This window comes from Augochlora pura, chromosome 10 (assembly GCF_028453695.1).
Source record: "Augochlora pura isolate Apur16 chromosome 10, APUR_v2.2.1, whole genome shotgun sequence".
Taxonomy (NCBI): Eukaryota; Metazoa; Arthropoda; class Insecta; order Hymenoptera; family Halictidae; genus Augochlora; species Augochlora pura.
This window is the reverse complement of record NC_135781.1, coordinates 17,833,606-17,845,710: the sequence shown is the minus strand read 5'-3', so window position 1 is coordinate 17,845,710 and position 12,105 is coordinate 17,833,606. Positions and strand designations below refer to the sequence as shown.

The following is a 12,105-nucleotide window of genomic DNA, read 5'->3' as shown; positions in this document are numbered from 1 at the left end:
TCTTTCTCTTAGGTATTTAGAATCTGATTAATAACAATGATAATTTGTGCGAAAAACCGCAGCCTAATAGTTACAAGCCGGTAGATCTTTATACAAAATAAAAATTTTCAAAGACGATTCTAAGAAACAGAAATGAAGTCTTCATTTTTTTACATCGTCATAATTTTTCCATTTCAGCTAATAATTCTTGGCATAAAAGCATAAAATTCGCATTCCAATGATTTTCCAAAGATATCAGACGATCTCCAAACAAAGGATAGCAACCGATCAAATCACCGCACGGACGTAGGATAAACACAAATTCGGCATTTCACGTGACACGGACTAATCGATAGAGCCTCTTGTTAGCTTCGAAACGACTAAAATCAATATTGGTGTGATCAAAGCGAACGGAAATATCATGAAAGGGTAACATAGTACATACATGTATGAATACGACAAATACAGCAAGTTCATAGCGGGATTTTCTATGGGACTCGCACGCGACATCACGGTTCTCTTGGATGCTTGATCGCAAATTCGATCATGTCTGTGCTCGATTCAGTGACTCAGCGTCCCAGTAAATCTGATTACGACCGGTTTACGTACGGCTGAGACTCTCGGCAGGGATTTCTTCGTCGCATGGGGGTTGGCGCGAATGAAGCTAATGCGAACGAAACGAGATTGTGTTTGTTTCTCGGTCGAATTCGGTATAACGGGGCTAATTTACGGCTCGAAATTGGAAGACGGGATCGAGGAACAAGAGTGCGCCGAGAGAAGATCGATGTTGGGGCGACTAACTGTAGAAAAGCTCGTTCCGTAAGGATACAGGGTGGATTCGATGCATTTGCATCTTGCGTCGTGTAATAATGGCTGCTAGTGGGGCTGAAGGTAATTATCTTCGGGCGATTTATCTGCGGCTAGGTTCCCAGGCAAGTTTAATACCTCATGGCGCGTTTAAACTTAAAGTTATAATACCTACCGTTATTTTTGGTATGCTTAAGACAACACACTGCACTGGATCGTATTAATTAGTTCAGGATCATTTTCGTTATAACGTATTCGGTTTACCGTACACTCCTCTCAAAAATTATGAAAACATTCGTAGAAAGTTAAATAAATTTAAAAAACTAATAGGAAATACTTTTAATCTCTTCTATTTATTTCAGAGTTAATTGTATGAAGCAGTAACAAGTACATATATAAAATGTGTACAACATTAATAATAGACAAATAAAACGAATGCTGAAGCTAGTCCAAGGAGTAATTAAAAAACGTGGAATCGTCGAAAAAGATACATTATAGTAAAAATGTACGCGTCAATCTCATAAAAGAAGATTAAATTTTCTTTTCGACGATATATCTATTGCGTTTTTCAATTACTTCTTGGACTGACTTCATTACTTCAATGGACTAACATACATTTTACTAATTTGTCTATTATTAATAATGTATACATATCTCAAAGATTTATAACTTTATCATTTTCATGAATTAAAAGAGATCCTTTCGCGAACATATCCTTAGAAGCACGTACAGTGGAATCACGTTGATCCGGGCTAACTACAGTGAAATAAACATTCGGATGATTCAGATTTCATTTCCATTGACGATAGAACCAGATAATCGAAATTCTTTCGAACGTAAAGGAAATATAATTAAAACGTCGATAGTCGATATACTTGAATCGGTCGACTGGAACGTACCTCTTTAATTACTCGTTATCAAAGAGAATGGGGTTCGCAAAGCCGCGAGAGTCATGGCAAAGTCGTAGGGGTCTCTGGTCGCGGCGGTTTCGACATCATGGGAGTGCAGTGTTGACATTTAGTGATTTTCCAGCAGATCGAACTCATTGTTTTAAGTAGTCCCGAGCCTTTTAGGAGCATTCGATCAACCCGAAATGAGGACAGGCGGTAGCTGGAGCTGCTGGAGGCTCGATATCCTGGCAGAGAAGTATCCACGGGGAATGTGGGTCAGTCCTTATCGTCGCTGAGCGGCTAGCGGCGTGCCAACCCTCGAAATAACGACGTGCCACACCCCTTTCCCTGGAATAAGTACCGGGCCGACTCCCGCGGGAGGCCTCGTCATCGATAAACCGTGATCGAGCGTTGACCGCAAATCATTTCGGCCCCATTTCATTCGCCGATCACGCCTAATGGTTGCTATGACGACACCGGTAAACCGCTGGAAAAACTCGTCGAAATAAACGAATTCGAAACTCGCGTTTCGCATTTTGTGTTTCACGTACGGCGAACGATAAACGAAACAGCCGCTCCTTTGTTGGGGGAAATATTGCCGGAGATGCGCACTGCGTGTTTAACGAAGGATGCAAACAGCGATGTTCGCTTCTATGGGGTGGTTTCGTTGGAGCGCATACTCTGCTGCACAAACTTTCAGCTGCTGATACTTATGAGATCGGTGCGTGTAAAATGTTGGATTTTTTCGAAAATGAACTGATGTGACGGGGACCACGTGTAGCATTAATTTTTAATTCTACTACCGTGTCCATGAAAACCACTGGCGTTCAACAGATCCGACTAATAAGGAATGATCACCAATCCAGACATTTAAAAGAATGCTGAAAACTTTGGCCAACTTATGTACATCATATGTAGATAGGCAGTTCTTTTCCTTGCGTAAATTCACTTTAAGCAGTGGATATTAACCGCCAAATACTGGGCTGTTTTTTATTATATTGCTGGAATTTGCGAACTGTACACGATAGAAAAAAAGGTCTTCAAACTAAAGTTACTTCTTTTGTTCAAATTATACACGTGGTATACGATTTGTTAATTCTTTAAACAACTGGAAAATATTAAAAACAAATGATCTTTTCTACTTCTCACTTTTTACTTGTTTAAAAACAAAATAAACAAATAAATTCTGTTCAAAAAGAAACAAAATAAGGTAATAAAAATTGTGATATATCTTATTCGATAAATATAAATTTAATTATGCCCGGAAATAAACCAAAGGCAGAGCACCTGATCACACTACAACACCGACTCCAACACCCTAATTTATATTCTCTAAACTTCTGTTTGTGCTCCGCCATTCACCCGTTTTTACCCATGCGTGGATCAGACCAAGCCATATTATTTAATTTATGATATTTGTGAACAATCTGATATAAAATGAAAATATAATATAATAAAAAAATCTAATACTGTGTGAATTATATTTCTACAATAAAAATATCAAACAAAGTCAGAAAAATAACTCGAAAGGTGTATATTTCTACTATTACACTTCTTAATTTGATGTAATACTGGAAGGATTAATAATAGTCGTACGCGAGAGTTTCGTGTAATTACTGTCGAAATTGAATACATAAGTGAAAAATTGGGTCCTCTTAAGAAGAAGTGACCAAATCCGTTTCTAAGTACCATTCACCGTGTAAATTCCCTATGATATTCGATTTTATAAAACGAATAAAGACGCCTTGCACGCGCAGATATTGGTGCGAGGACATCTTTCAGTTGCCGCTGCCTGGGAATCGGGGGAGGTGACAGAATAAAAGTGTAGCGCGCTTATGTGTAACGCAAGGTCTGAAGAGCTTCTATTATTGTAAAGCAGCGGACGATGAGCCCAGTGATTGCGCTCTAGGGGGATGCATGCCTCCTCCTCGTTCCCTCTTCTGCTCCACTCTGCCTCTGTGTTCCCCGTTACTCTTTCCACGAGCCAGAGGCCCCTCCACCCTCTCCTTCGCTCCAGTTTTGTCGACGAAATTGCATTTTCCCTTGCAGGTTCGCGGTTCACCGGTTGGAAAGAAGGCAAGTGCGCTCCGCGTGCTCACAAGAGTATACAGGGTGTTCGAGTTCGCCGAAACGGGCTTTAAGGGCGAGGCAATCCAATACAGTGTTACTACACTGAACGCATGAAAGAGAATCATATACGCGTGTGTAAATTTCAAGTTGCAAAGGTTCCGAAGTCGTCGTTTCGACGCCTCGCTACAGTAACATCGGCTTCCGAAAAATCGCGTACATTATAATAACCGTCGGCGGGAAGCTGTATAAATCACGACACATGTTCGCAGCTTGTATTAAAATGTCAATGGAGGTGCCAACTTCAAATTGGTTTCCAAAGAAGATTGAGTTTCTCGGGAAAATATCGGCAGAACTAGACTTTCTGAAGCAACTTTGATAGAAACTGAAGTTTTGCACCGATTCTCGTCAAAGATCCAACACACTAACATGATCGTGGATGTCGTTGCTATAGATTTTATAGATCGGTATAAAAAAATGCAGTCGTGACGAAAATCTGTTTCGTCTATTAAGATTCTCATAGTTTTTTAAAGAAAATAAAAGTCTTTCCAGACTTTCTTCAGTGCATCTCAAGGAAATAAAAATGCTATAGACACAGTCTAGACATTGTCATGAATAAATAACGATATATTATTATTATCTATTATATACGAGCGATATCACTTATTAGTAATGTCACAGAAACAAATAGACTAGCACAAAGATAATAAGAAAAAAAGGTAAATTAAGAAAGGTATGTGCGAATTATTCGAACAGTGTGTTCCTATAAAAAAACCTATCGGAAATAGATATACTTCTTATATATACTATATTATTATATTATTATTTATATTATGGACAATACTGGTCTAAAGCAGAACGTTGCGAATTTTCGTTGTCGTCCATTATTTTATAATTGCCCAGCTGCGAAGAAAATTAATTTTGATAACTGGACGACTATTTAAGGTAAAACGAAAGCAGAGAAAGAAAATGACCGTAATTACAAAGAGATCCGGAGGCTAGTCGTAATACAAAATACACGAGCGGCGAGTTGGTACGATCGGGTTTTACTTGAAAATCGAACTTCTTTTATAATTGCACGCTATGGACCGTTTCAATTAACGTTTCATTCTGCCCCCGTTCGTTTAAAAGGATTTCACGGCTCGCGCGTTTATAGGCGGCACAGATTAATGCCGACAATTTTACGAGCGCAACATTATGGATCGCCGGCCCGTGAAAATGCGGGTCTATGTACGAATGCTGTTATTTCGATAAAATTGTATCGCATACCGAAATTAAGGAATGTTTGTTGTTCGTATAATCGTTTCATTGTGCAATATAATATAACGGAAACAGGCTATTTCATAACGGATGAAAAGAAGAGAACAATTACTGGCGCCGCTGCTGCGAGTTTCTCAGCAAATTCAATAAATGGATTCATGAAATGAACGTCGCAACGAAATAAAAAAAACTCGGCAGAACTCTTGGGGCTCTAGTTTTAAAATAAAAGGCAAACGAACGAGTTTGCATTTGACCCAGTAACTTTATTAACAGATTCCTACGCTTTACAGATTCTAAACTTTCTTTAATATTATCTTTACGAAAACCAATATTCTTATATTATTCTAAAAATTAATATTCGACAGCTGGTCTGTTAGTCCCTTAATCAAATAACGATAACTGTTCCCACGGTTAATCGTGAAATTACCTGAAGCAGAATCTCATAAAACTTTCTTTTGAAATTATCATTGAATGAAAGTAATTAAATTTCTTTCTGATAAACGTGTGAAGTAAACTAGTAGATGTAACTTACAAATTTTCTTTTTTATAATAGTTCATAGTTTTAGATAATAGATTAAATGACCTTGTTGGCAAACCATGTAATGATAAAAGTATTGCTGATGTGTTAATCCCTTGTGCTACTTCTGTAACATTTTCATTTCATTCTCGCTAATTAATTCCTATACAAAGAAGAAAATTTACATTTATTCTGTGACAATCTTCGCTTTAATATTTATGTATTGATAATTATAGAGACGAATTTTATTTCAATTTAAAAAAAGTATATAACATTCAAATGTTCTAGATTAAAAAATACATGATTATTAGGTTTATATATTTAACCGATATTACTTATTGTTATTAGTTTCTAAATTTTTACCGAACGTTCCTCTCGAAATTTTTATAACGAAACTAACAAATTATTACAATGTTTTCTCGAAGGAAGGACCATGATTGCATTGCCTGTTTGAAACAACGAGAGAACTGTTTTAAATGGTGAATTTAAATTGAACCGTAAAATCGAAACAACTGGTGACTAATCGATTTACATTTTTTTCTGTGCAGGTGGTAACTCCTCAAAAGTGCGGGGATGTGTATTTTTACGATCTTCCAGTGAATCGGGGAAGCCCTGCGCCACTATCGAGACACGATTCACCCTTGACTGCGAACAACGACCAATTGCACAGCACGGGTAAGTTACAACGCCCCCCCCCCCCCCCCCTCTCCACCTTTGGTCTGCGCACGATTCATTCGAAAGACAGTCTTGATGGTTCAGTCACATGGTTATCATTAATAGGATAAAATCAATCTACGAGACCGTCAATTTCAAAATTGATTGGATTGCGCTGCAACGAATATCCCAAAAACTGTAGGATACAAATTAGTAGCGTAAACTGTTTATTAATTCTTTTATTTTTGGATAATTCTATTGTATTCGTCTTTACGTTTTAATCGCTTATATCTTTTAATTGTAAACATCTTTGCTTGCACTTTATCGGGGAATGCAAATCAGATACTGTCACAACGGATGCTATAAATTTATCATAGCCACTACTGTTTAAACTGCATTTAGTAATATTTATTATATTTATTTTCATTGGATCTTCATAAATATAGTTTAATATAGGAAATTGAGATTTTCTGTATCTTAAAAATTTATATTTGTATTAAATATTTACCTTTTAATCATCATGAAACTACGTATATTTACGCAAATTATTAATTGTGTGAATATTAGTACTTGAGCAAAATTAATTTTGAGGAGAAGAAAATTTCTTGCCGGAGAAACAAAGAAGAATACGTTTTCGTTCATTTTTAAGTTTCTTGTGTACTTCAAAGCTTTGGACGTAGACGAAAATCTGCAGTTTAATTGTAGCTTTTTCGTTAAAGTCATTAGAGATGCAACTAATTAAGTGTTCAGTATACACGAAGCGCTCTGTATAGCAGACACAGAAACGTCGACTTTCATCCTCTCGCTTTGATCATCCGTAACGAATGGACGCAATCGTAACAGCAATTTCTTCGAGTGACACTAGCAATTTGCCTTCATCTTCAACCGGAGGTACGCGTGGTCGTTTCATCCTGCATAAATAAACTTCGTTTGATGCGTCGACCACGACTTAGCGAGATTAAGAATTTCCTGTGAATTTTCACGACACCTCTCGAATCCCTTATCGTTTGGCACAACCTCGAAGTACTGGTTCTCTCAGTGAAAAAATATATGTATACAAAAATTGGTATACTTCGGTAGATAGGTTTCGACTCGAAAATTACTTATTTTAAGAGCGAAGTTACGAGTGTGAATTAAACAATGCTATAAAATAAAATCCGAAAACATGCAAATTTTGAAAAATGATGCAATAAATTGTTACGCAAATGATTCTAATAATTCTTCTAATATTCCAAAAAAATTTGATATTTGAGTCTCTTATTTTGAAGGTGGCCTAAGTCCATTTTCTAAAAACAGCTAGCTATTTTAATATTTACTTTACAATATTCAACAAATTACAGAGCCTCTAGAAAGCAATAATAACCCTTAGAAACGCAAAAACATTATTTATTAAAACGTAAAATCCTGGACAATATCTGGATATTAAAATAAATGGAGTTAGGTCACTTCCAAAATAAACGAATCATTTGTTTCATGGTAATATTTACATCGACAAAAGGAACTTTGAAATGTGACTTTGGGTTCATAAGAAGTACCAATTAAATTGCTAAAGTTTCTCTTCAGTAGCGAAAACTATTGAAGCACACCAACAAGGCGCATTAATTGGCTCCTCCACCGTACACCAAGAAATTTGATTTGCATTTCACATTTCCCTAAACTTCTCTCCAGGACGATACACGACCGGCACCAGAAGTTCGATAGACAATGGCGGGGATGTGAGCGAGTGCTACGACGTTCCTCCGCGAGCGGTCCCCGTGATTCCATCGCCAGCGAGCAGTCCTAGTCCTGCACCCTCTTGCTACGATATCCCGAGGCAACCCACCTCCTGCACACCAAGCTCAAATTGCTCCGGTGGTTCTGGTGTCACACCCCTCGATTGCTACGACGTGCCGAGACCTTTGCAACCCTTGACGCCAAGCAGCTCTGCGTCCAGTCTCACGAACGACGGATCCCTAAGCGGTTCGAACAGGTATGCGATATCTCCAACCGGATGTTGATACAGACGACTGTACTGGGACCAACTAATTGCCCCTAAAACCTCGTTATAGTATCTGTTCCTTGTGACATGCACGCTGCTTACCTAACGTAAGCTGAAATTGAAGTTTGCTCAGGACTACTTCGGTCACTCTCTATATTGAATTTGGAGAGGGACCCGGCTGACAAGCTTTTTGGGTTTGTCTTTCCAATGACACCGATTTCACGTGTATACAGGGTGTCTGTTCATAAATCTGTGACCGCAAAGAATAAAGTCGCATGTCACATAATTTCACTTTCAAGATATTGTTGCTTGACGTTTTGATCACTAATGTTTCGTATTAACAGTGTTTCAATTAGCGTTGTCCTCCTCAGCCTACCGAGTTTATTTTTCTGATTTCCTTTCTATTAAACAGCTATTTCTTATGTTCTAGAGCTGAATTAATTCAGAAACTAAAATTTTATAATATCGCGACGTGCGGCTGTTTCCTTTACAGCTACAGAAATGTCCAAGCGAATATGTATCTCGTAAATGATTGATGGTACAAACAATTTCAATAGGAGAAATTTATACTTTAAGTTACAATAGTTACAAGGAGCCTGTAAATTATATTTTCTTATTTGTTATCGAGGTCAACTTAGCTTTTGCATATTTGATCAATAAGGCAGGAAATTTTTAATCGAAATAATATCTTGTTAAAAATTGGTATTGTTTATCGTTTAGAAGATAATCGTAAGCATTGTTTATTTACTTTCTCAAGCTCTTTAACATTTCCAACTTGCATTACGATCACAGATACAATGCAAAGTATTGTTTTAATGCTTAACGTACCAATGTTACCGATAAATATCTTTATTAGCATTTCATTCGCAAGAATGATATCGTTGAGTTTCCTTTTAATTTTTCGTTGACTTTTTTTGAGATCAGAAACAGTCGTTTAATTGTACACTCGCAGCGCATCGGAGCATCAACATCGAGTACAATGAACTGTGTATATTTGCGAAGGTAGCGAGTCACAGCTGCCAGGAAGAGATTTATTTCGAGAAGCTCGGGCTTAAATACCGGACCAGTGCCAACAGCGGTCGTTCCTACCGCAGCTTCAGAGAAATTGGTTCCGTTTACGCTTTGGAAAACGACAAATGCCCTGCCACGACGATTTCATCCGTGATTCTAGTCTGAAAGTAGATTACGCGTTCGAGATTTCAACTTCTGAGGAAGGTTGACAGAAGCAGCTTGGAACAGAATAATAGGGAAACGTGATCCACTTTGGCTGATATGGCTGCATTACAAACTACTCTTGTAACATAGTTACGCAATAATATCATGCGGATGCTTTAACTTTACGCTTTCACGAACAAAAAGAGGCTTAAGATTAGACCACGTCCCTTTCCCTTCCTTAAAACCCAAATGAAACTGCATCAAGCTTTCTCCTTCTGTCGATCTGCGTGAATCAGGATATGTTTTCATCCCTCTGTGTATGCCCTATGCGTTACGTCGTAGTGTATTGCTAACCGTCCGGTCGGTCGTAGTTGCGTATAAACGTCATCAATTTCTCGAAACGAGCGATATCCTTGCTTCGGAAGCATATACTTCCAGGAAAAAAAATTAAAAAAAAAATGCGATTTTTTGAAGATTCTAGACTGATATACCCCCTTAAGTCTTCGACAATATTCCAGGGTTTTCGCACGATAATAAACGTTCAGCGTCTAACGAGGTCATCCCGTTTCAGATCCAGCCTCGCAGCCCCCGATTACGATGTACCCCGATCGCGTCTTCCAGCTTCCTCGTTACCGTCCCGGCACAACACGCCTGTGCCTACAACGCCGACACCACCTCCCCCATCGCAAACACAGCAGATCTACGATGTTCCGGTTAGCAAGGAACTTCCTTTAGAGCTGGACTCAGCGTTGGAAGGCCTGCAAAAGCTGCAAAGCGAAGCATCGGCTGCAATAGCTAGGTTACTGGGCTTCGTCAGCCCAGTTTGGAGAACAGCTCAGCGTCTGGACGCAACCCTAATGGACCTCAGACTGGCAGCCCTGAGGCTTAGAACGTCCTTGCATGACCTGGCTGAATTCGCCGAAGGTAATTATCCTTGCTACATTAGGTATTAAAGCATTTATAGCCACGTATAAACTACTTTTATGATATGAAAAAATGTGATCGAGCTGATCTATTTAGATCACACATACTCTTTGCCAACACTTCTGTTGACTTTGTCAAAACTCTCCTAAGGTATTTTCACCACAGCACACTCTTAAGAGTAAATTGTTTGACTAGCAGGGTCTTGATATTTTATGAAGAATGAACCGCAATTTAAATTGATTTTTAGATCTTAGTTCTCTGTAATCAATTTTTATTGAGGCAGCTTGTTAACAATTCAAGTAGCTACGTTATTCTATACATATACATATATTCCATCGTACAAAGCATGATATCCACTGATTAATTTAATAAGAATGATTAAAGTCGAAATTGCAATCTGCTAAATAAGTGAAATTTTATTAGGATATGCATTGCATAAGAACATTACAAAATTAATTACTGTAATAAATTTTGTCTCCTCAACACTTATACTATTCAACGAGTTTCTTTTGGTTTGTTTGGTTTTTGTAAACACTGATGTGACAGATCACGTGGATGAAAATCACCCTTCGAGGAAGCCAGAACGGGCTGAAGAAAGATATTGGTCAAATCATGCTCATATTTCAGGATTGTTCAAATTATTTTTACGAAAGAATATGCTGCAAATTGCGTACGGACAACTTAGAACAACTACAGCTGGGGAAACTTAACGAACCAGATGAGGAAGAAAAAATTTGTAGGTGAACATATTTGTCCGGTTTTTTCGTAGGCACCCTGGGAAACGCCAGCAAGGCACCGGACAAGGGTCTGGCCACGAAATTACGGCCTCTGGTCAAGGCTCTCCGCGATTCCGATAAACTCGTCCAGGAAGCTGCTACCGAGCTGGACGCGATAGAATGGGACGCCGGAAAGCTCTGTCGCGGGGGCGGCGATGCTCCTACACCTACTAACGGGCCACCTTCCAACCTCGTACCACCCACACAACCAGATCCGCTCGATCAGCTGATCGCGTGCGCTCGGGCACTCACGGAAGACGTTCGTCAAGTCGCCAGTTTCATTCAGGTGAGCATCTTACGTACACTTACACTGCATCTCATAACTATAAAACCATCCCCAAAAGTGTTCCGTATTTGTACACTGCAATTCACCCTTTACGCTTGAAGTTATTTTCATTACATTTTAAACATATTTTCTGATCTCCAGTATTTCTATTTTGTATGATTTATTACGATTTACACTTATAAAATTGAGCTTATTAGCAAGTACAACACTTGTTATTTTAGCAATCTTTAAATATAGACTAATATTATTACAATTATTTTGAGTAATAGTATAGCAGTTTTTAGTGACGCCTCAGAGGCGCTACTCGAGTGAAAAGGGTTAATATAATAATAAATGAAATATGTAATATTTGAGACTGTACTAAACAACAATAAAAACCAAAGAAATCTAAACTATTCTTCTTTTGTAACTATAGAATCAACAGGATAAAACATTTTCTTACACAAGAATTCATCATACATACAACAAAATGAAATTTTAATAATAATTTAGTAGGTATTCATCTTTTCATACTTCCAGTTAGATTTTGTTAAAGCAAAACAGACTCTATATCCACCGAAAAAAAACAATATTTACTAACTCGGTTTTATAATTATGAAATCGTAATGAATCAGTGTTTTGCTATTTTTTTTATTTCCGAATAAACATAATCTAACCAGAGATACATTGTTTCTTGATACGATTTCGATCATGGCACGTTTCATTCAATATTATATTAACTCATATATACAAGACCTAAACATTTTCTGGTGGTTTCACAGTTATGAGAGACAATGTAATTAATCCAATCTAATTTACTGAATATGGAAGTT

The 12,105-nt window shown here is 37.9% G+C and overlaps 1 protein-coding gene across 2 annotated transcripts in view; it reads left to right on the top strand.

The window, feature by feature from the left end:
- The window catches only part of P130cas (Serine_rich_CAS and FAT-like_CAS_C domain-containing protein p130CAS), a 147,788-nt gene that overhangs the window by 131,376 nt on the left and 4,307 nt on the right, over positions 1-12,105 (top strand). For both annotated transcript variants that reach the window (XM_078191913.1, XM_078191912.1), the window contains exons 4-7: positions 6,069-6,195; positions 7,843-8,143; positions 9,879-10,231; positions 11,001-11,293. In XM_078191913.1, the coding sequence (XP_078048039.1) occupies positions 6,069-6,195; positions 7,843-8,143; positions 9,879-10,231; positions 11,001-11,293 (1,074 nt within the window). The remainder of the gene's footprint in view (positions 1-6,068; positions 6,196-7,842; positions 8,144-9,878; positions 10,232-11,000; positions 11,294-12,105) is intronic.